This window comes from Crinia signifera, chromosome 19, assembly GCF_055691185.1.
Source record: "Crinia signifera chromosome 19, ASM5569118v1, whole genome shotgun sequence".
In the NCBI taxonomy this organism is placed as follows: Eukaryota; Metazoa; Chordata; class Amphibia; order Anura; family Myobatrachidae; genus Crinia; species Crinia signifera.
The window spans coordinates 72,727,910-72,752,796 of record NC_139226.1 but is presented as its reverse complement, the minus strand read 5'-3'; the positions used below and the strand labels follow the sequence as shown (position 1 = coordinate 72,752,796).

The 24,887-nt window shown below is 45.8% G+C and overlaps 1 protein-coding gene across 2 annotated transcripts in view; it reads left to right on the top strand.

Moving 5' to 3' along the window:
• The first annotated feature begins 210 nt into the window (after positions 1 to 210).
• The window catches only part of P3H1 (prolyl 3-hydroxylase 1), a 99,429-nt gene continuing 74,752 nt past the window's right edge, over positions 211 to 24,887 (top strand). For both annotated transcript variants that reach the window (XM_083162779.1, XM_083162780.1), the window contains exons 1-3: positions 211 to 747; positions 5,759 to 5,911; positions 22,622 to 22,811. In XM_083162779.1, coding sequence (XP_083018905.1) covers positions 241 to 747; positions 5,759 to 5,911; positions 22,622 to 22,811 — 850 coding nt within the window. In that variant the 5' untranslated portion in view covers positions 211 to 240. The remainder of the gene's footprint in view (positions 748 to 5,758; positions 5,912 to 22,621; positions 22,812 to 24,887) is intronic.

The following is a 24,887-nucleotide window of genomic DNA, read 5'->3' as shown; positions in this document are numbered from 1 at the left end:
AGAATGGACTAGAATAACCCCCTTAATGCTGCTTTTTTTCATGGGTCACACTTTGCAGCTGGCCTGAGAGCCAAGCAGGAATTGTTAATTGGAGTGTGGCTCATCGGTCTCCGCTCGAGTGTGTATTGAGCACTATAGGCGTGGTTATGTAGATTGGGCGTGGTTAAATGGAGTGGATGTGACTTTGCCTTCCTTACAAATCATGCAGTGGGTGTGATTTTGTCATTTGTGGGCGTGGCTATGGCCTCTGCTGCAGCGGTGATTGCTGAGCTCTCCTCGGTGTGGTTGCTGACACTGTTTCCCTGCAGCAGCACTATCATGGCGCCCTCCCTGCTCATGAACGGTGGTCTTCTGCTCCTGCTGGGAGCACAGCTCCTATCTGCACGCCTGGAGCCTTCTGACTTCCTGTATGACAGCGGGGTGGAAGCCTATTACCGAGGGGACTGGCAGTCCGTCATCCTCTACATGGAGAAGGCTCTGCGTAACCGGGAGCTGCTCCGGCGGCACCGCATAGACTGCCGCACACACTGCGCCTCTCTCAGCGATTTCTCGCAGCAGCCCGCTGGCTGGGGTCCCGTCCAGGACCTGAGCTTCTTCCAGAGGGTGCTGGAGCGGGCCGGCTGCGTAAAGAGTTGCGAGCTGGAGAAGATCGGAGCACCCTCCAGTTACTATGCCGGCAGCGAGGAACTGGAACTGGAGTTCAAGAAGAGGAGCCCCTACAACTACCTGCAGGTGGCCTACTTCAAGGTACTATAGTGACAGTCCCTATCATCCCCGCAGAGACTATTGTCAGCAGACAAATCACAGCTGTAGATACATAGCTGCTTCTGGCTACATGACTGAACTACAATGCCCAGCATGCCATAACTACAGGCTGTCGGAGCAAGTGGGACTTGTAGTTGCTCCTGGGTTGCCACAGGATGCTTCTGGTTCCATACACTAGTCCAACATATGACCGGCACTGAGAGCCTCTCTCCCCTATAGTGACTTGCTGAGTACCGGCTAACTGCTCTCACTGGCATAAATGCACATTGATGGACAAATATCAGGAAGGGTTCATGGCACAGGGTCTGGAACAGAAGTTTCCTCTGCATCCTCAGAGACATCCCTCCCCCATACATAGCACTGCCACGTATTGAGGTGGAGAGAGCCTCCAGTGCTTCCAGCCTCCTTCCCACACTCGCACAAGGAATGTCACAGGCATGCTACAGGCTGCCTTCCACAGGGCTCCCCCAATCTTTTCTGTTTATACCTGTGTGGCATTACTTCATGTATTTTCTTGTATACAATGATGTTCCCATCTCTTGAGCAGGTCAGAATAGAGGTTCTGTGTTCAATGCAGTAGTATAAACAGTTGGCAGTTATAGCAAGTTTCTACAAAGTCAGATCTAAAAGTAGCAGTTCTCTGTTAGGGGAAAAAAGGTAGATATCGAAAAAAAGCCGCTTTTGATATGAGTGTGCTTTGGTAAAAGCAGCAGTATAAAAATGGGTAGTCACTCACAATAGTAGACAAACAAATGCAGGAAGAGGATAACTGTGCTTAGGGTAAGACAAATGTAAATCTTAAAATGACTAATTTAATGAAACATATAATAACATGAAATAAAAACCATACATAAAAATTGATGTGTGGTGGTAAAAAAGTCAATGTTAAAATAACAATTAAGGATAGTCACCCTTTTAGTCCATCAGTACTGGGGAAGTCCATCCGAATTGGTGTGGACGTGAGGATATAATTTCCAGTGATTGCGGAGTGAAGTACCTTCCACTTTTTTTCAGTGTGATAACCGGGTCCTTTAGGAGGTGGCGTTCCTTTAGAGAGTCTCTGAGCCACGGTGGATAGATGGAAACAGATGCCACAGGTGCAGTGGTGATTCTGTGGAGGGCCTCCGCTGGATTGGATTGAGTGACAACCACTTCAATGTGGTGAGGGTGACTTGTCCGAAAGCTTGAGTTGGGGTGCTAAATGCGGCTTTTTCAAGGATGAAATTATATCTTCACGTCCACACCAATTCGGATGGACTTCCCCAGTACTGGTGGACTAAAAGGGTGACTATCCTTAATTCAAGTCATTGTACCACATATTTTAATATTCACTTTTTTAACACCCCACATCAGTTTCTATGTATGGTTTTTATTTCATGTCATTATATGTTTAATTAAATTAGTTATTTTAAGATTTACATTTGTCTTACCCTAAGCGCAGTTATCCTCTTCCTGAATTTGTTCAGGCCAGATGTACTAAGCTGGAAAAGTGATAAAATGGAGAGCGATAAACAGCCAGCCAATCAGCTCCTACTTGCCATGTCTCAGGCAGTGTTTGAAAAATGACAGGTAGGAGCTGATTGGTTGGTGGTTTATCACTCTCCATTTGATCACTTTTCAAGGCTTAGTACATCTCACCGTAATTGTCATGGGCTGCAGTATTTTTTTCTAATCTAATTTTAGATATTTCTGCCACAGCTCAGCATTTAGGAGGTTATTCTAATTTGTACGCTCCCTGTGCGTTCACACAGGGAGAGATGTTTAGCTACTCTGCATAAGCCAGTGGTTCCCAAACTGTGTGCCGTGGCTCCCTGGGGTGCCTTGGGACACTTGCAAGGGTGCCCCGGGTTGGTGGTCCAGGACCAATTCAACTTATTTATGTTTAATAATTTATGGGGGAAAAACAGTGCTGGTCGCTGCTAATCATAAAATGTGTACAAAAAGATGCAAATCCTTCCCTTTACCACATAACTGACCCTAAGAATTGCATATTCTATTTAATGTTATATTTATTCTTCTTTTTGGGGGGAGCCCAGGGGTGCCGTGAAAAAATTCTGATACTCTAGGGTGCCGTGATTCAAAAAAGATTGGGAACCCCTGGCATAAGCATTTATCTGCACGTGCAGCCTCTTTGTGTGAGCGGGCACAGGGAATTGATTATTTACTGGCCCGTTCGCATGCAGCTATGCGGATGGGGGGTGTAGGGCGGAGGACATGGGTTGCGCCCACGGTAACTCCCAGCGCTTCATGGGCGTTCTCATGGTAATTCGCGGGTGCTGGGCACGGGCAGATGACATCACCGAATTTTAGCTGCCCGCCCTCTTCCTGGACAATGGCGCCGCAGATATGTCAGCAGAGACTGATTTTAGATTTGCAAGTGCCTGAATGATTTCTGCTGCACACGCAAGCTGCAAATTAATATTTATGCAAAACATCCATTGTGGGGAATTTTGCGTGCAAACGGCGGGTGGGCTGTCATGCGGGCAGCGTTTAATTGACTCGCAAACTGTGAAATCTGCAGCTTTGCGAGTCAACCAGAATGAGGGCCTTAGTCTCAATCTTGTTGTAGTGTCATTTTTTTATTCTACTCCATTTCCCTTGTATATAAGGTGGGAGCAAATTAATATTTGATAGGCTACCACATATTTTAGAGTTTGTTTACTCTTACAAATAGGCTCAAAACAGCTGCTGCAGTATATTTTTATTACTAATCTATTTTCATTAAGCAGATTTGGTGGCTTTAAATCAGGGCTCGACAAATACCGGGGGCCAGGTCGCCACAGCAACCAGATTCTGCTTCCTGTCGACCAGATATTTAGCATGGAGGGAGGAAGCAGAATCTAGGGTACTTGTGTACTAGCACGGTGCCCATCGCATCGCAGACCATATCGCATGCAATGCGATATCGGCCGATGTTCTACAATGTCATACAATTTTAAAATTGTATGGCAATGTATATGGCATACAATGCGATGGGATGCGATTATAAATTGTATAAGCACCCTAATGGGTGCTTACAATGCTTAAATGCACCCCCACGCCACCCCCCAAGTATAAACGTGAACCCGAAGCACGGCGAGCCCCGGGAGGGGACGCGGATACCTTCACAGGTATCCGCGGCCCCTCACGGGGCTGCTGCGCTCGCCACGCTTCGGGCTCGATGGCGAGCGCAGCAAGCCACACTTTCTAAAATCAACTCCACGCTGAAGTGGATAGTGGGGGTATGAAAAGGTCATAGGACGCGTAGTGCCGCCCCTCGCGGGCTCGCTGCGCTTGCCACGCTTTGGGTTCACGTTTATACTTGGGGGGGGGGGGAGGGTTGCGTGGGGGTGCATTTGAGCATTGTAAGCACCCATTAGGGTGCTTATACAATTTAATATCGTATATTGGTCAAAATCGCATCGCATGCCATCGGGTGTATGGCATGCGATGCGATAAAAAATCAGGCGACTAATTATCGTGGGCGCCATGCTAGTACACAAGTACTGAATCTATTCGTCGGCAGCCCGACCAGCCGTCTCCCCCATCCTGTCAGGCCAGCGCAGCGCGGTCCCCGACCCCCCGGCCAGCCTGTGTCAGGCACAGGCTGGTATAAGAAGATGCGCTCTCCCAACCGCCCGTGTCAAAATGTTTAATTTCGTCCCCTTACACCCGGCTGCGGGAGCTACGTGACAGCAAACCAGTTTTGGCACTACATAGTTATAAAGGCAACATCATTGTGCACCTCTAGAACATCTTTTTCAGGTTCAATTTGATACTGTGATCAAGGATGACTTTATTTGTTAATCTTTTTCTTAAATAAAGTCACCTTCTGCTGTAAAGCATTTTCGAGCACATAAAACATATAAAATGACTGTTCTGTAATTCCAGCACGTTTGATAGTGAGATATTTAAAACACATGGGGCACGATTCAGACCCAAATCCACAGCCTGTCTGAATAAACGACAATGCATGGTACACCGTGCGCCTTACTTGAGCCATCCATACAAAGGCAGCCAGCAAAGTTTAACCCCTTGAGTGGTGGGTTTTGCTGGGACAGGACAAACCTACCAGGGCGGGTTTGTCCTGCCTCAGCAAAACCCACCACAGAAAGTTGGAAGCTCCGGAGTTAGTACGCTGGAGCTTCCCTGCTGCCGCTGTCCCCGCTGCCTAAGCCGCCTGTCAGTTTCAGCTGTGACGTCGGCGGCAGGCTGGGGGATGTTCGCGGCGGCTCGGGAGGACTCGGGTGCCTGAGCGCTCCCGAGTCCCCACGAGCCGCGCCGACAATACCCGAGCCTGCCGCCGACGTCACTGTAAAATGAGTGACGGCTGGCTGTCGGGCGGGTCAGGGGAGCTCCGGTGATGTACCGAATCCGATCGCCGGAGCAAAGGTGACAGGAGGGGGGGGGGGGACTGGAAGGGTTGGGCCGGGTGGCTCTAGAGGTGCTGTGCCAGTAGTGCACACCTGGACACCACTGGCGCACACCTATTCTATATTAGTGGTATGTCTGGGCATACCACCCAAGGGGTTAAATGACACCCTGCAGGTGCTTGGGGGCGGTTGCTGATGACAGCAGTGCCCCCCCCCCCAACGGCCTTTACAGCGCGGAGTGAGTCTACACTTGGCGCTGCGAGCAGGGGGAAAATCAGTCGATGGTGAGTGATTTTCACCCGGTGCGAGGCGAGGGAGCTCATGGGACAGTGTTTACCTGCTCGCTGGGCTTTAAACACTTGCAGCCCAGCGAGCAGGTTGAATCCGGCCTAATATGTTTCCTATTTTTCTGGGACAACAAAATAAAAAAAGCTAAAAAAAAATAATCTTCACTGTAACCTAATTTGGTAAAAGTAACACTGTTTGTATTAGACAAATTATATGAAAAAAAAGAAGCCTCATTTAAATCTATATAAGTTGTGTGTGGTATATAACATTGTCATATAATATATCTTATGTTTTTACATATATGTTCATTGTGCCATTCAGCTTCTTTCTGATAACTACTTTTTGCTGCCTAGATCCACAAATTAGATAAAGCCGTGTCGGCAGCACACACATTTTACGTGGGGAACCCTGAACATATGGAGATGCGACAGAACTTGGAGTATTACAAGATGATGGCTGGTGTATCAGATTCGGACTTCAGAGATCTTGAAGCCAAACCCCATATGGTGAGTGTAAAAGCTGTCCATCTGTACATTCCAGTGGAATGTAGAGGTAGGATTATTAATGTTTGCACCTCAGTAAGCACCTCTGTTTGGTTGGCGGTTCTTTACTCTTGCTGCCAGAACATGAAAACCATTTGGTTTCCGTGTCAGTTACTGCATTATATGACTGATCTTCTCTGGAGGCTAATGCTATAGGCAACACTGCTAAGCAGCTATTGATGTTTTTATGCTTCCTGCTCAGGCTGATTTCATACATAGGCTCAGATGGAATACATATGGATGCCTGTGGTCAGAATACAGACGCAGGCATCCCGAAGTAGAGAGTGCTAACCCTCCTGGCATATTTACAATTGGAATTCTGGCATCTGTGTCATCGATATCGGCATTAGGGTGCCGGTCTTCTGGTGCTAGTCAGGATGCTGGCATCTGTATCGTGACTGTCAGTATCCTGTCCGTCGGTATGCAATTTATCAAAGCTTGGAGAGCGATAAAGTGCCAACCATTCAGCTCCTGATCTCCACACTAAGACGTTTTAGCATTGCGCTGTGCTCTTTCTGATTTTTAAAGGACAATAATATACTAAGACCTGGCACCCTGGTAAAACAGCATGCCAGTGCTATGCCCATGGAATCTATTCAAATGGAGAACTTGGGGGAAGCCCAGAACTTGCCCCCAATTAGTGATGTTGACAACCCTGCAGTTCCTACTTGTCGTCCCGGCCACGCCTGCTTTTCCAGCATGGCTGGGCATTTGCTGCACCATTGGCACACCTGCACCCCTGTGCCCTGCTGATAGTAACTTCAAAGGTTAAGAAAATCAGTTTTACATGGAATTATATTTGGTGATAATAAAAGGCTTTCTTCTGTCTGTCCAGCAGTATTCCCATCAGTAACCCTCTGAAATGACACTTAAAATAATTTTCTTCTACGATCCCCATGGCAGCCATGACAGTGGGATATTCCCCTCCTCCTACCAGATTAGACAGGACTTTTTTCAGGGACCGCCCCCCCTGGGTATAACAGCTCACACCTCCCTTTCCTCTGTGTCTTTTTCTCCTGTCTCCGTCTAGATTTGACAGGCAGGGCGTTATTTTATTTTTAAACAGGGCTACCTCTTTACACTTATGGGATGGCTTCCCGGGAAGAAGGAAAGCTGCGGAGGAGTGGGGCCTTTGAGATACCTGCCTCCAGCAGCTGCTAAGGGTAAGGACTGTGCTTAGCGCCAGTTGCTTGCTAAAATCCCGGCAGCATGTCATATACTAAAACCCCCGTTTCTGTGTGGGTGTATGGCGGCATTACCTTCAGGCGTCTGAGCGGTGGAACACGCTGGGAGACTGAGCTGGCAGGGAGGACTGTCGCGTGGCTGTCAGCGCGTGTAAGCGTCTGGCTGGGAACCGACGCTGAGAGCTGGCGGGTGCTAAGACGCGTGCGGCGGAAGTGCGCATAAAACGTCACTTCCGCCGGCGTGGTGCACCAAGTGTGTGCCCGAATGTTGTCCCCGGAAACGGGGACCTGATTTTTGGTTCCGCTTTGCGGAAATAAGCGCTGGATTCGCCAGACAGAAGCGCTGCTGGCATGTGAAGAGTTAAAGCTGTCCTAATATAAACGGACATGCAGTGCAGCTACTATGGTGTTGTACAAGCAGCAGAACCATGGAAGAAAGCCAGCAGCAGCAAGGACCTTCTTCCCAGCAGCCTGACATTGCCACTTTGAGGTAAGCCCTTTGGTTTTTGGGCATTAGTTGATTTTATTTTTGCATGATACTAGTTAGGTTTCTGCTTTGTTTTCAGTGTGCCTAAATCACCTGTTCATAAGAAAAGGACAGCTAAGAAGAAATTCCTTACCTGCACCTGCATGAGTTGTGACAAAGCATTTGCTAGTGCTGATAAGAGGACTCTGTGTGAAGAGTGTGACAAAATCCCACAGCCTAAGGTGGATAAGTCGGACCAATCGGATGTCCTTAAAAAACTAATGGATTGGATGCAAAAGCAGGCTGGAATGCTGACAGAAGGGGGTGGTTCTTCGGAGGAGTTAGAACCATTAGAGGCAGAGGACATTGAGGAAGGTGAAATAGAGGAAGATGTGAGATCTTTTAACCTCGAATTGGTGGAAAGTGTGTTGAAAAGCATTTACAAATCCATGAATTACCCGGAAGTTTCAGACACCACAGCAGATCCACTTTTCGAAGATAGATCGAAGAAAGGAAGAACATTCCCGGTTCACAAAGTAGTCCGTGAGATGATCAATAAGGAATGGGTCAACACGGATAAAAGGATGGCTGGATGGGCGAGAGTGGATAAGATGTATCCTTTCAAAGATGAGGATTTCCTGAAGTGGTGTCTAGTGCCCAAGGTTGATGCAGCGGTGGCAGAGCTGACGTCTAGAACAACCATACCGCTGGAAGATGGGGCGGCGTTTAAAGACGCTATGGAAAGGAAGATCGAAAATTCTCTTAGGAAATTACACCAGACCTCTGCGCTGTCGCTTAAATCCAGTGTGGCTATCGCTTCGGTGGCAAGGGCAATGAGGCTATGGTCGTCGGAGCTCCATACAGACATAACCGAGAAGATTTCCAAGCAATATCTGCTGAGAAGTTTACAGACCATACAGAAGTCTATCGAGTACCTGTGTGAGGCCTCTTTGGACGCGGTGTCGTTCTCGGCTAAGGCGATGGCACAAGGGGTGACGGCCAGGAGAGCGCTCTGGCTCAAACCCTGGAGTGCGGATGCCAACTCCAAAAATCGTCTAACGGCACTACCCTTTGAAGGCGGGTTCTTGTTTGGCTCAAAATCGGATTCGATGATCCAGAGAATTTCGGGGGGAAAATCCGTGAGACTACCCCAAGACAGGAGGAATAGGTTTCCCATCCCTACGTCTAGCAGGCAGAATTATAGAGAGGCAAGAAGTTATCGGCCTGGTCGCCAGTACTCCCGTAGGGGGAATCCGAATATGACTCGCCAGTCCTTTCGTCAGCAGTATCGGAGAGGTTCCAAGTTATGACGGTGGTTCAATGGTGAGAGTTGGAGCCCGGTTGTTTCAGTTTTCGGAAGTCTGGAAGACATCGATTTCAGACAGATGGGTCAGCAACATTGTGGAAAGGGGCTACCAAATAGAATTTCTAAGGAGGCCTTGGAAGAACAAATTTGTCAGGTCAAGAGTTCCAGTGAAGAAACTGGAAAAAGAGACTCTCACCTTGAAGATTCTACAGCTTCTACAAATAGGAGCAATAGAACATGTCCCGAAAGACCAAGTAGGTCTGGGGTATTATTCAAATCTTTTCTTAGTGGAGAAGAGTACAGGTGGTTTCAGGACCATCTTGGACCTGAGAGGATTGAATCTCTTTATCAAGAAACTAAAGTTCAAGATGGAAACTATAAGTTCTATCCTTATGGGTCTCAGACAAGAAGATTGGTTAGCGTCCATAGACCTGAAAGACGCTTATTATCACGTCCCCGTGTCACTAGAGGACAGAAAGTTTCTCAGGTTCTCGCTTCTCGACCAACATTATCAATTCACCTGCCTTCCCTTCGGGCTCAGGACATCGCCGAGAGTGTTCACAAAAGTCTTGGTGACACTTGTGGCAGAGCTGAGGAAGCAGGGAATCCAAATCTGGCCGTACCTGGACGACCTATTGCTGGCAGGAAGATCAGTGAAAGAGGTCCAGATAAGTGTCAAAACTACAATAGAATTTCTGCAGGAGCATGGTTGGGTGATCAACCAAGAAAAAAGTCAGCTGCAGCCATCCCAGACAATCAAGTTCCTGGGTGTTCTTATAGACACAGTAAAATTTTCAGTGAGCCTGTCGGTAGACCGCTGTCTGAAAATACAAAATCTGACACAACTGTTATTGACAGAAGGAAGATGTTCCCTGAAGATGGCGCTACAGCTTCTAGGGATGATGACATCATGTATACATATCATTCCATGGGCCCAGTGGTAAATGAGGAAGCTACAGTGGCAGTTGCTCCCATTCATGAAGAATCAAACCCACGAGGGGTTCCAGATAGTCCTGAATGCCAAGACGAATTCGTTAAGGTGGTGGAGCTCTGGCTTGAGGACAAGAAGCTCCAGTCTCTCAAACCCAGAATTTGTGGTGATGATGACCGATGCGAGTCTTCAAGGTTGGGGCGCTCACCTCGGGAAGAGCTCGGTACAAGGGTCTTGGACCACAGAAGAGAGTGCAAGGTCATCCAATGTCAGAGAATTGCTCGCCGTTTGGGAAGCAATCTGTTGCCTACAAGACAAACTTCGGAATACCAACCTAAGGATCATGTCAGACAATATGACAGTAGTGGCACATATAAACCACCAAAGGGGTACAAGGAGCTTACCTGTACTGAGAGTGTTGGAGAAGATCATGTCGTGGGCAGTGAACAACCTGCAATCAATCTCGGCCGTGTACATTCCGGGTCCAGAAAATACTGTAGCAGACTTTCTAAGTCACAAGAGGATTCTGCCAGGAGAATGGGAGTTGGACTCGAAGGTTTTCAGTCAAATAGTCGCCAGATTTGGCGAACCCGAGATAGACCTGATGGCTTCATTCTCCAACAAGAAGGTGAGCAGATTCTGCTCGAAATCCTTTCACCCACAAGCCACGGCACTGGCCACGTTTTCAGTGAAATGGGAGTTCACTCTGGGATATGTCTTCCCGCCATTTCCCATGATCAGCAGAGTGCTCAAGAAAATCAGAGAGGACCGAGTGGAAGTACTGATAGTGCTTCCATTTTGGCCGAGAAGAGCCTGGTTTTCTTCAGTGTTAAGAATGGCGGTGCAACCACCTTGGGTGTTGCCGGTGATACCAGACCTGTTAAAACAGGGACCAATATGTCATCCAGAGCCAGAGAGCTTCTCGCTGAGGGCATGGCGATTGAGCGGGCGACCCTGAAGCGTCATAACTTGTCTGAACAAGTGACCGAATTGTTGTTGAAGGCAAGGAAAGAAGGTTCCTCGCTCATATATTACAAAACCTGGAAGAAGTTCATCTCATGGGGGAAGTTTGAGGGTCAGTTTGCCGATATCTCTACGGCCAAAGTCTTGCAATTCCTGTATGAAGGGTTCGAGTTGGGGCTGGCGGTAGCCACCATTAAGTCACAAATTTCTGCTCTCAGTGTACTGTTGGACAGAAGATTAGCCGAAGAGAAGCTAGTAAAGAAGTTCTGCAGAGCAATCAAGGGAATACGGCCCCCAAGAAAATCTTTAGTGGCCCCTTGGGATCTGAATTTGGTGCTAAAAGCACTGATGCTACAGCCATTTGAACCCCTGAATACTGTAAAGTACCTAACATGGAAGGTACTGTTCCTGATAGCTATAACATCGGCGAGGAGGGTCAGCGAGATTCAGGCCCTCTGGATCAAGGAACCGTACCTAGTGATCTTCCCTGACAGGGTTGTGCTGAGAACTCACCCAGACTTCATGCCGAAAGTCATATCAGCGTTCCACTTAAATCAGGAAATATCCTTGCCTAGGTTTTTCCCTGAGCCGATTAATGACGAACAGAAGGCCTATCATACGCTGGATCTGGTGAGAGCAGTTTCAGTGTATCTGGACCGTACAAAGGAGATCAGAAAGTCTGATCACTTATTCATTATTCCTGAGGGTCCGAAGAAGGGCTCTAGGGCCACGAAACAAACCATTTCGAGATGGATACGAGAAGTTATCGTATTCGCCTACAAAAATGAAGATAAGAGACCGCCTCCAATCATCAAGGCACATTCAACCAGGGCAGTGGCCACATCATGGGCTAGAAGGGCCAAGGCGTCGGTATCGGACATCTGTCAAGCCGCTACATGGTCATCCGTCCATACCTTTACTAACCACTATGCCTTGAATGTGTCTACAGCCCACTTTGGGAATCTTGTAATCGAAGAGGCCTTGTCCATAAGATAAGTCTCTTGAATAAATTACTATTGCATTCATATTGGCTCCCTCCCGTTTATTGTACAGCTTGGGTATGTCCCACTGTCATGGCTGCCATGGGGATCGTAGAAGAAATATGCGAATTATACTCACTGATAATTCCTTTTCTTCCTAGAGATCCCATGGCAGCCACTTATTTCCCACCCTTTGTGTTAGAAGTTTTTTCAGGGACGTTGGTGCGGAGACACTCGAAAGACACAGAGGAAAGGGAGGTGTGAGCTGTTATACCCAGGGGGGGCGGTCCCTGAAAAAAGTCCTGTCTAATCTGGTAGTAGGAGGGGAATATCCCACTGTCATGGCTGCCATGGGATCTCTAGGAAGAAAAGGAATTATCGGTGAGTATAATTCGCATATATTTGCCATATTCCAAAATTGGCATGCACGTAGCATTGTATTTCAATCTGATCTGAAGGAGAGACATGCAGGAGATGTCTCAGTAAAAGACGCCTCCTGGATGTAGAAAGCAGGATATATCGGGCGCTTGTAAAAAATAGTAAATAAAAATACAAAAAGAATTTTGCAAAACGGAGATTTTTTGTGGTGGAGAGTGGTAAAAATGGGAGAGATAAAGTCAACCAGATGGTTGCTGAAATTATTATTGGGGGTGCTGTTTTGAATAAAGTGGAAGAAGGGGGATAAAGGGGGGATAAAAGTGTAATAATGAGTCAAGGATAGGAATAAAAAATAATAATAATAAATAGTAAAAATAAATAAAAATAAAAATAAATAAAATAATAAGATTAAAGAAAAATAACTGGGCTGAAAATTAACGGTACTGATAAAACAAATAGAATAGAATGAGAATGAATGAAAGAGATATAAATCGAATTCAGTAGGAAAGAAATAAATAAATAATGAAGTTGAAAGAAATAGACGGACAAACAAAAAACACTTATTGCGGCATGTTTACAATCCTTTGTTTGAGAAGGTAAGGGGGGAGCAGTCCAGTATCTCTAACTCACCCTAACTAGTCCTGCCTGGGGTCCGTTTTGGTGGACGCTTCGGGCGGCAGCGGGCGGTAGCAGACGGCACGGGTCCTGCGCTATCAATTGCCGGCTTCTGTCATAAAGCTTGTAGCGTGCGGCAGAGCGGCGGCTTGTAGCGGCTGTCAGACTTGGCTTGCTGCTGGTTCTGCTGGGTCTTCTGGTCCCTCCTAGAAACACATCCAACGCGTTTCACATCGGGTAGATGCTTTGTCAAGGATGACAAAGCATGACTCCTTGACAAAGCATCTACCCGATGTGAAACGCGTAGGATGTGTTTCTAGGAGGGACCAGAAGACCCAGCAGAACCAGCAGCAAGCCAAGTCTGACAGCCGCTACAAGCCGCCGCTCTGCCGCACGCTACAAGCTTTATGACAGAAGCCGGCAATTGATAGCGCAGGACCCGTGCCGTCTGCTACCGCCCGCTGCCGCCCGAAGCGTCCACCAAAACGGACCCCAGGCAGGACTAGTTAGGGTGAGTTAGAGATACTGGACTGCTCCCCCCTTACCTTCTCAAACAAAGGATTGTAAACATGCCGCAATAAGTGTTTTTTGTTTGTCCGTCTATTTCTTTCAACTTCATTATTTATTTATTTCTTTCCTACTGAATTCGATTTATATCTCTTTCATTCATTCTCATTCTATTCTATTTGTTTTATCAGTACCGTTAATTTTCAGCCCAGTTATTTTTCTTTAATCTTATTATTTTATTTACTTTTATTTATTTTTATTTTTATTTATTTTTACTATTTATTATTATTATTTTTTATTCCTATCCTTGACTCATTATTACACTTTTATCCCCCCTTTATCCCCCTTCTTCCACTTTATTCAAAACAGCACCCCCAATAATAATTTCAGCAACCATCTGGTTGACTTTATCTCTCCCATTTTTACCACTCTCCACCACAAAAAATCTCCGTTTTGCAAAATTCTTTTTGTATTTTTATTTACTATTTTTTACAAGCGCCCGATATATCCTGCTTTCTAGCAACCCCCACAGTTATCTACCGTATTGGGCCGCTCAAACACAGCGCAGACCAGTTTGTGGATTCACATCCAAAAACCCCATGCCTCCTGGATGTAGCAGGGATCCCAGCACTGCAACAGTTCCCGCAGGCTGGGATCCAGCATCGTGACCAACAACAATTGACTGATGGAGGCTTTGGCTGCGAGGCCAAGAAGTCTGTGTGGTGACCTTCAGGGGTAGATGTATGAAACAGTGATAAAGCAGGAGAAGTGAGCCAGAGGAGAAGTGGCCCATGGCAACCCATCAGCACTGAAGTAACATTTACAATTTTGCATACTATAAAATTATACAGAGCAGCTGATTGTTTGCCATGGGCTACTTCTCCTTTGGCTCACATCAAGACAAAATCTCTCGTGCATCTATTCGAAATTGCTTAAATTGTCCATTACCCAATATCTCACCGTGTGTACTGCCCTTAAGCCAAATGGGACATTGCTAATCTCACCAGGACCATACTTTGTTTACTTTGCTTAAAATATGAAAAAAGTTGTTGTACAGACATCGTTTAGCTGCTCATATGCCGCTCATATGCCGTTTTAATGGACTTATTTCTGGATGTTAATGTATTTTGTTGACCATTTCAGAAATGGGCTTCTATACAATGTTTAAAATAAGATCTATTTCTTTGTTGAATGCCTCCAGTGAGATATTCATCCTTTTGTTTCTGTGTGTTATATAATTTGTTGTGGCAGTATTCCATAGATCAGGCATTCCCAACCACGGTCCTCAAGGCACTCCCAACAGTGTAGGTTTTAGGGATATCCAGGCTTCAGCACAGATGGTTTAATCAGAATCCCTCAGATACTAATTAAGTCACCTGTGCTCAAGCCTGGATATCTACAAAACCTGCACTGTTAAGGTGCGTACACACGGAGCAATATGATCGCTGGCAATATATTGCTCAGCAATCATATTGCCCCGTGTCCCGTTTTCATCTGTAACCAGAGATGGTCGCAGATGAAAATTTAAACACTGCTGGGTGAAGAGGCAGGGGATGTCGCTGGTCAGAGGAGCATGCTCCTCTGACCAGCGATCATTCAGGGGCTGAAAACGGGAGCGCGCACCCGGCGATTTATCGCTGGTGCACACTCCAATCACTGGCAATATAGTCGCTCAGCGACCATATTCCCAGCGATTTCAGCCCCTAGCGCCCCTGTGTGTACACAGCATAAGTGTGCCTTGAGGATCATAGTTGGGAATGCCTGCCATAGATTAAGTGATTTGTAATCAATTGTAAATTGCTGTTTGCATATGTTATGCTACCATGATGCATTAAATAATTGTTATATGTAATCCCAGAACAGATTTAAGGACTGACTCAATTAGTTGCCCAAGAAGCTATGACCACTATTACTGGTTTGTCATTAAGTCACATATGTGTGATTTTACTCGCAGCCTTTGTTGGTGTAAGCAGAATCCGCTTACAGCAACTGCCCAGTGGACAGATGCATTTTTTTTCTGGTCTAGCCTCCATACTTTGGGGTATATTCAATGCTTTTTGCAAGCTGTGATGGCGAGCAGTGCTGACTGCTCGCTGTCACAGCTCTCAATGTCTGTATTCAACTGAACACGCAGTTTCCACCTCGCTGGGTTATTACCGCAATGTGTGCGGCTGCCTGAACAGCGAGGCTCACGGCTCCCTGCATTAGCCGCGAACCTCGCTGTTTGGAGGGAATCATCACAGTCATCTGACAGCGAGGGTTCCTCCGGAACATTGAATACGGTGAGCGGCCGTGGGAGTTAAACGGTGAGGGTCGGTGATCCCAACGGTTTAACCCCCTCGCCGGCCACATTGAATACTGCCCTTTATGGGTCGCAGCACACAGGGAGCATGAGAGCGCCTGCACCGAGCGTCTTTCTCTTTTCACCCCCAAAATGTGTCTTATTCACATAGTCCTGAAAATAAGAGTGATACGGTAAGCATGTGTATTATCTTATTGTCATCATTATTGCTATATTATTAACGCTTATCAATATGTGTTAAATTAGGTTCTTTTTACAAAATAACTTCTGGCCAAACTCACTTACTAGTCCTCTACATAAAACATGAACTCTAATTTGCCCTTTTTACATGTAATCGGTTACATTAGTGGAACTTTTAAAAGTATTTTTTCTTCTACGATCCCATGGCAGCCTTAACATTGGGATTTCATCCCTCCTCCTCGTAATTAGACAGGTTACTTTTTTCCCAGGGACCTCCCCTTCCTGTATAAATCCCTGCTCCTCCCAGACCCTGGTGTCTTTTTTTCCTGTCTCCTTGTGTAGTTAGAGGCAGGAGTGGTTACTTTATTTTGGGCTCACTTCATAGATACAGGGGGTCACTATGGGAAGAGCAACATGGAAGCGTGGCTCTAAAGAGTACTGTCCATGTAAAAAGGCAGGAGCGGATGGGTAAGTCTCCCAAGAAGCATATATGTATATCACCTTTAAACCGCTGCGGAAATCCAGATGGTACTGCTACAGAGAGCTGCGGCGTCCAGGCAGCATGTGCGACTACAAGCACCAGGATTCAGAGCGCCGGAGGCTACTTCCGCCGACGCTAGGCTTTCAGCGTGGCGGTGACGCGCTTCCGCTGCGGCAGGACTACAGCGTCCACAATGCATTGCGGTACGCCATTTCCGGCAACAGCACGCCCAGGCGCGCTCTGCACAGTCAAAAGCCGCTGTACGAACGGCACTATGGCAGCTTGTATGGAAGCAGAGGGATCTCTGAGCAAGCGGTGGTACAGCGTTTCTGAGAGGCCAGTGGCAGTGACTTTGTTTAGCCGGTTTAAGGTAGGACACTTCCTTACTACTCGGATACCTCAGATGTTTATAGGATATCTCTCATGGGAATATGTTCATTCAGGTCCTTTGACAGTATGGAACAGCAGAATCTGCCTTCCCCCACTAGAGAGAGTGCCCCTGTGAGGTGAGCCTTGTTATTTTTTTATGCTAATAGGAATAGGGTTTTTTTGTTATAGCATAGTGACAGGCTTTCTTTCTCCATAGTGTGCCGGAAAATGAGGTACAGACTGGAGCTAGGAAGAAAACAATTAAGAAAAAGCATAGAGAAACATGCTGCATGAACTGTGACAGAAAGTTTGAATTTGTACAAGGCAAAACACTATGTGGACAGTGTGAAGTACAACCTAAACAGGACTCAGGAGCAAGTAGTGATAGTCATACTAAGATGCTTAAGGATTTGATGGACTGGATGAGAGACTCTTTCGTTTCCAAAACAGAATACAGGGAAGATCAGGGCTCTAAGAGGTCCAGAGATCAGGCAGGTCTGCCATATGAGGATCCCAATACTTCTGATGAGCATGACGGGGCACAGGTTGCCGATGATGAGCCTGGTGAAATTAAGGAAGACACTAGAATATTCAATTTTGAGACAGTTGAGATTATTCTGAAAAATATATATAAAACCATGAATTATGAAGATCCGGTAACTCCCGTGGAGGGGGCGGATGTATTATTTGAGGATAGGTCGAAAAAGACAAGATCCTTTCCGGTACACCGTGTAATCAAAGAGGTCATTAATAAAGAATGGACGAATGTGGAGAAAAAACAGGGCAAGTTGTTCCGAGTTGACCGGATGTATCCCATTAAAGATGATGATTTTATTAAATGGTGCGGACTACCAAGAATTGATGCAGCTGTGGCGGAGGTTACATCTCGCACTACCTTACCGTTGGAGGACGGAGCCTCCTTCAAGGATCCAATGGATCGAAGGATGGAGAACTCATTAAGAAAACTACACTTCTCCACGGCTGTGTCTTTGAAGGCGGGTGTTTCTATGGCATCGGTAGCCAGGGCCCTTAGGGTATGGTGTGCCACTCTTCATAATGACATTGAGGAGAAAATCTCCAGACAATATCTAATTAAAGAATTTAGAGGTGATCCAGAAATCGGTGGAGTTCTTATGCGAGGCCTCATTGGATGTGACAACATTTGCAGCCAGGGCTATGTCAGCTGGAGTAGCCACAAGAAGAGCTTTATGGCTAAGGCCCTGGGCTGCTGACTCCAATTCAAAAAACCGTCTAGTATCATTACCTTTTGAAGGAGCATTCCTATTTGGGACCAAATTGGATGCGCTAATTCATAGGCTCACGGGAGGTAAATCCTTGAAATTACCTCAAGATAGGAAGACTCGTTTCCAATATCCTTCAGGCTCCAGACAAGCGTTCAGAGAAGCCAAGTCTTATAGGCCGGGTAGGCCATACAATCAAAGAGGGGCTTTCGCCTCTTCTCGCCAGTCCTTTCGTCAAAACTTCCGAAGAGGTGGCAGACAATGACAGTCAGCAGTTTCCCCCGGTAGGAGCCCGGCTGTTACTATTTGCCAACATTTGGGGGAATTCAGTTCAGGACATTTGGGTTCAGAACATAGTGTCCGAGGGTTATCAGCTGGAGTTTGCTCAGATACCTATCAAGAATTATTTTATGGAATCAAGAGATCCGAAAACAAAGTTGGAGAAGAGAGAATTGAAGAAAATCATAGTCAATCTGTTACTAATAAGGGCAATAGAACCGGTTCCATCAGAACAAAGGATGGAGGGGTTTTACTCCAATCTTTTCCTAGTCAGGAAGAATACAGGAGGTTTCAGAACTATAATAGACCTAAGGCGTCTGAATCAATACCTGAAAGTAAGAAAATTCCAAATGGAAACTATGAAGACGATCACAGCAGGAGTAAGAAGAGGAGACTTCATGGTGTCTCTAGACTTAAAGGACGCCTACTATCATGTTCCGATCCACATCAGTCACAGAAAATTTCTCAGGTTTTCAATCAAGGGAAAACACTATCAGTTCACGTGCCTCCCCTTCGGGTTAGCCTCATCCCCGAGGGTATTCACCAAGGTGCTAATAACAGTGATAGCGAATCTCAGGAAGAGGGGGATTCTGCTGTGGCCTTATTTGGACGATATTTTGATAGCTGCTCCTTCCAAGCAAATTCTAATGAAACAGCTCAAGATAGTAAGGGAGCACTTGCAGTCGCACGGATGGCTAGTGAACGAAGAAAAGAGCCAGCTGGAGCCAACACAAAGAATAAAGTTTCTGGGAGTGATGATAGATTCCGTGAAGTTCAACATTTCCCTGTCAGAGGAAAGATGTGTGAAGATAAGAGAACTAACAGTCGCCTTAGCAGAAAGAAGAGTTGTAGTTCTCAGAGATTGGGTGAGGCTTCTGGGAATGATGTCATCCACGATCGGGATAGTTCCATGGGCTCAATGGAACATGAGAGAATTACAGTGGGCAGTGTTGCCATACCTAAAGAGAAGATGGACAAAAACAGAGAAGGTGTCAATTCCGGACAAAGCAAGGAAATCTCTGTCATGGTGGAGCAAGCCAACCCTGAGGGACAAGGTGACATCGTTGAAGGTGCCCAAGTTTGTAGTCATTACAACCGACGCGAGCCAATCGGGCTGGGGAGCCCATTCCGAAGGAGAGACGGTACAAGGGCTATGGACAAAAGGAGAAAGTCGGAATTCATCCAATTGGCGAGAGGCCGAGGCGGTATGGAGAGCAATCGAGTTCTTTTCTCCAAGAATCAGGAAGTCAGATTTAAGAATCTTCTCCGACAATACCTCAGTTGTGGCCTACCTAAATCATCAGGGGGGCACGAGGAGCAAGTCCCTAATGTATGTAGTTGCGAAAATAGTGTCATGGGCAGAGGAGAATCTGAATTCACTAACAGCCTTATTCATGCCCGGGAAACAGAATGTGCTAGCAGACTTTCTCAGTCGAAAGCAGATCCTCCCAGGCGAGTGGGAGCTGAATGGAGAGACTTTCAGGGAACTAACCAGCCGGTTTGGAGTTCCAGAAGTGGACCTCATGGCAACACATTTGAACAAAAAGGTAGAGAAATTCTTCTCCAGATTTTGGCTACCCCAAACATCAGCAGCAGATGCCTTGTCAGTCCAATGGGTGTTCCGATTAGGGTATGTGTTCCCACCTATTCCATTGATTCACAAAGTGCTAAAGAAAATAATGGAGGATCAGGTAGAGGTGATAATAATCCTTCCTTTCTGGCCTCGGAGATCCTGGTTCGCAACAGTACAGAGATTGGCGATTCTAGGTCCATGGACCCTCCCACTGAGACCAGATTTGTTAAGACAGGATCAAGTGCTTCACCCGGATCCAGCTACGCTAGCTTTGACGGCTTGGAGATTGAGAGGAACTCCTTGAAGCAGAAAGGTCTGTCAGACCAAGTGGTGGCGATCCTGCTACAAGCAAGGAAGAAAGTTTCTTCAAATATCTACTATAGGGTATGGCGTACCTTTATCAACTGGAGAGGGGTGACATTACCAATCCAAGAGACATCCACAGCAGAGATTCTACAGTTCCTGTGTAGAGGGTTCTCCGAAGGTCTGGCCAACTCTACATTAAAGGTGCAGATCTCAGCCTTGAGCGTCCTGGTGGAGAGAAGGCTAGCAGAGGAGCAGTTGATTATAAGATTCTGTAACGCAATTAAAAGGATGAGACCTCCAATTAGAGCGCTAGTAGCATCATGGGATCTGAATTTGGTTTTGACGACCTTAATGAAAACTCCATTTGAACCTTTGTCCGAGACTTCGTTGAGACATTTAACATGGAAGACAGTATTCTTAGTTGCCATAACATCGGCAAGAAGAGTCAGTGAACTACAAGCCCTTTGGGCGGAAGAACCTTATTTAAAGATACTTCCAGGAAGGATTGTTTTAAAAACGAATCCACATTTCGTTCCAAAGGTGATTTCTGAATTCCACCTCAATCAGGAGATCTCGCTACCTTCATTCTATCCTGACCCACAGAGTGAAGAAGAAGAATTGTTACACAGACTAGATGTGGTAAGATGTATTACCATTTACCTACAAAGAATGGAGGACGTTAGGCAATCAAGAAGCCTGTTCATCATCCCGGAAGGAGCCAGAAAGGGGCTTACACCTACCAAGCAGACCATCGCTAGATGGTTGAGAGAAGTTATCTCATTTGCATACAAATTGGAATGAAGAGAAGTTCCGGCGATCATTTCGGCACACTCCACGAGGGCTACGGCGACTTCCTGGGCTCTGAAGGCGAATGCATCAGTCAAGGATCTGTGCGACGCCGCTACTTGGTCCTCAGTCCATACCTTTTCAAGGCATTATGAGCTAGATGTATCAAGAACTCAATTTGGGAGTCAAGTTTTGCAGAGTGTGTTTAAAAAGTAAAAGTCTATAGAACATGCTTTCGTGTCCCTCCCTTTCTTATTGGCTTTGGTATTTCCCAATGTTAAGGCTGCCATGGGATCGTAGAAGAAAACATCGGATTATACTCACCGATAATTCCTTTTCTTCTTAGAGACCATGGCAGCCATGGTTTGCCCTCCCTTTGTGTTCTTTTTTCCCAGGAATGGAAGGAGACACTCGAAAAGACACCAGGGTCTGGGAGGAGCAGGGATTTATACAGGAAGGGGAGGTCCCTGGGAAAAAAGTAACCTGTCTAATTACGAGGAGGAGGGATGAAATCCCAATGTTAAGGCTGCCATGGTCTCTAAGAAGAAAAGGAATTATCGGTGAGTATAATCCGATGTTTTCTTGGCTTTGCTGTCATAATTTAGTTATGTAATAAAATACAGGGTACCAAATACTGCATGAGGTGTGGATTTACATTTGGTAACAAACAGAGTATCCTACTGCCTCTACTTTACGAGTCAACCTGCACATGAGAAGCCCTCATATTGCTAAATTGTGGGTGAACTTGTGCAATCTTCAGAGTGCGCGATATGTTATCTGATCAGACCGGCATATAGCTCGGTGTGTCTACATGATATGCACACTCCCATAGTGTCTAACTTGGCATGGAAAATGCTGAGTAAATCTCAGGAGTTTGGGGCTATTGTATCTGAAAAGGGTATGAGATATGAAAGCTCCACCTGAAGGAAATCTCTGTAAAAGAAAGGTTAATATACAGCATCAATATACTTCTGTACTTCTTAAAGGTCCATACACAGTGGCGACTTTCAGCTTGAAAGCTGCCAAGTGTGTACGGGGGTCAGCAATAAGAGGTGAGCACTGATGTGCTCTTCCGCTCACCTGCTGGTATTACCAGCAGATGAGCGGCGAAGTGGATGGATTTCCGTAGCGTCCTGCTTGGAAAGCTGTCCACCCTGGAGAAAATTGTGAAAAATGCTCTGTGTGTACACACTGAGTTTTTTTTTTTTTTTTTTTTTTTTTTTTTTTTTTTTTTTTAGCCCAGAGATTTTCCCCATGATCATTGTCCATGCACGCTGGGCAAAAACGCAGGATGTGTTCGGACCTTAAGTTCTAAACCATTGCGAAACATTCTTTGAGCACGGGCCTGGCATATGAGTGCTCCTATTTATGCGCAAGCAAAAGTTCATTTTGTGGGACAAGATTATTTTTAATGCGTTAAAGGGCAGGAGAGGGCACATCATAATTGCATACCTGACCCTCTCCTTGCGGGAGAAAATGCTCTCTTCCTGGACTTCCCTGGTAATGTATGATTGCCTTCACCTGTGGTGAAACACCTTTACCTAGCTCCCCACAGGTGATGGCAATCATACATTACCAGGGATGTCCAGAAACAGAGCTTTTTCTCCCGCATGGAGAGGGTCAGGTAGGCAAGTATGGAGCACATTTAGGTGCAAGTTCCTTTTTTCTTCTCACTGCCATTATTTTTTAAGAATTTCAAATGTGCCAAAGTTAATGCATTCTATCTCTTCTACTATAATGCAGAACAATTTTACTTGAACACTAATACACTATACACGATTTGTGGTAGGTTACTACAATGTAACTAACTTTTTGTTTCCGCTGCAGCAAGAGTTCCGTTTGGGAGTAGGCTACTACACTGATGAGGAGTCTGCATCTTCTATTGGACATTTTGAAAAAGCCTTAGAGGAATATTTTATTTTGGACCTTGAGTGTCGCAGCCTTTGTGAAGGACCCTATGATTATGATGGTTACAACTATCTAGATTACAATGAAGATTTATTCCAGAGTATTACGGGTAAGATTCATGACATGTCAGCAGTCATAAAACAGTTAAAGGATAACCCTACTCCCAAGATTATGTTGATTGATATAAATAAAATGTTCTAGGTACTACAACTTCCTGGCATAAATCTTTTTGGAATTGCATGTTGAAACACAGCATATTTAAATAAGTGAACTTTCTTAACTAAATTTGTAACTATAAGCAGGGCTATTTTTGTGCAGGCTCCAGCAGGAACTGTGGCCCTTATTCTAGTTCACTCTTTCTGACAAAATATTTCTTAGATGGACAAAACCATGTGCACTGCAGGTGAGGCAGGTGTTACTTGTGCAGAGATAATTAGATTTGGGTGGGGTTTTACACCTGCCTCACCTGCAGTGCAAATGGTTTAGTCCATCTAAGAAATATTTTGTCAGAAAGAGTGAACTAGAATAAGGGCCACAGTTCCTGCTGGAGCCTGCACAAAAATAGCCCTGACTATAGGAATATCTGGGTCCCACAATTTGTTACTGATTGTGAGGGGGGAATGGGTCATTGGGTCGACACCCTTAGGTGGACAGACCATAGGTCGACACCTATAAAAAGTCGACATGGACTTTAGGTCGATATGACAAAGGTCGACAAGTGTACCGAGGCCCCTCACCATGCTTCGGGTACATTGCCTCGCTGTGCTCGGCACACTATTTTATTCTCCCTCCACACCCTAGTGCAGGCATTCCCAACCACGGTCCTCAAGGCACACCAACAGTGCAGGTTTTGTAGATATCCAGGCTTGAGCACAGGTGACTTAATTAGTATCTGAGGGATTCTGATTAAACCATCTGTGCTGAAGCCTGGATATCACTAAATCCTGCACTGTTGGTGTGCCTTGAGGACCGTAGTTGGGAATGCCTGCCCTAGTGGATGGTAGGGTATGAATTTTTTTTGTTTTCTTTTGTGCAAAAAAAAAACACAAAAAAACCTTAAAAACAGTGTTGCCCTATGGACTGTCAACTTTAGGGTGTTGACCCAATGTATGTTAGACTAATATAGGTTGCTCCAACGACTGTATCAGATCTGAGGTGGATGCTGACTTTATGTAAATGTCACTGCATGTCACTCCTATGGCATATGGGCTCTTATATGAGTGGTTGGGCATCAGGGTATATAGCCACTTTCCATGACACTCCTATAACACTGCCATAAGAAGGACCTTCTCCCTGCGTGCGTCTGGAATTATAATTACGGGCACAATCTGAACGAATGCGCAGTAGCAAAAAATAGTCACTCCACTTATTTATTTATGTACAGTTTCTTATACAGGGCAGCAGATTCCGTTGCGCTTTACAATGTTAGACAGTGATAAAACAAACTGGGTAACAACAGACAGACTTGGAGGTAGGAGAGCCCTGCTGCAAGCTTACAATCTATAGGGATATAGAAGGGAATCACAAGGACAGGCACCAGTAATAGCATAGCAGTCCCAGCAAGTTACAAGTCCAGAAGGGAAGCTAAATAATACATAAGTGCCTCAGAGGGTTATGCGTGTAGAACTTAAAAATGATAGGCTTGCCTGAAGAGATGAGTTTTCAGGGAACACTTGAAAGTTTGGAGGCTAGTGGAGAGTCTTATTGTGCGTGGAAGGGGATTCCATAGGATGGGAGCAGCCAGATGAAAGTCCTGTAATAGTGAATGGGAGCTAGTGATCCGTGCATAAAGACGCACATCATGTGCAGAGTGGAGAGGTCGAGATGGGAGATATTTTGTGATATATAAAGACATATAAGCTGGTGCAGTATGGTGCGAGTAGAAGTGTTTTATATTAGATACGGGCAACTAATGAAGGGACTGGCAGAGCTGATCAGCAGACGATGAGCGTCTTGCAAGGAAGATCAGCCTAGCATTTAAAATGAATTGCAGTGGCGAGAGTCTGATCTTGGGAAGACCAGTTAGGAGACGAGCTTGTGGGGTAGGGTGGACTTTGTCCAACATCACCATTGTATACACCTCAATCAGACCCTTCAAGTGTTATATCCACCATCTATATAAACCATTCACATCAGCTTGGTTAGGGTGATGGTATTGTTATATAGAGTAGTAACTGTAGTCAAT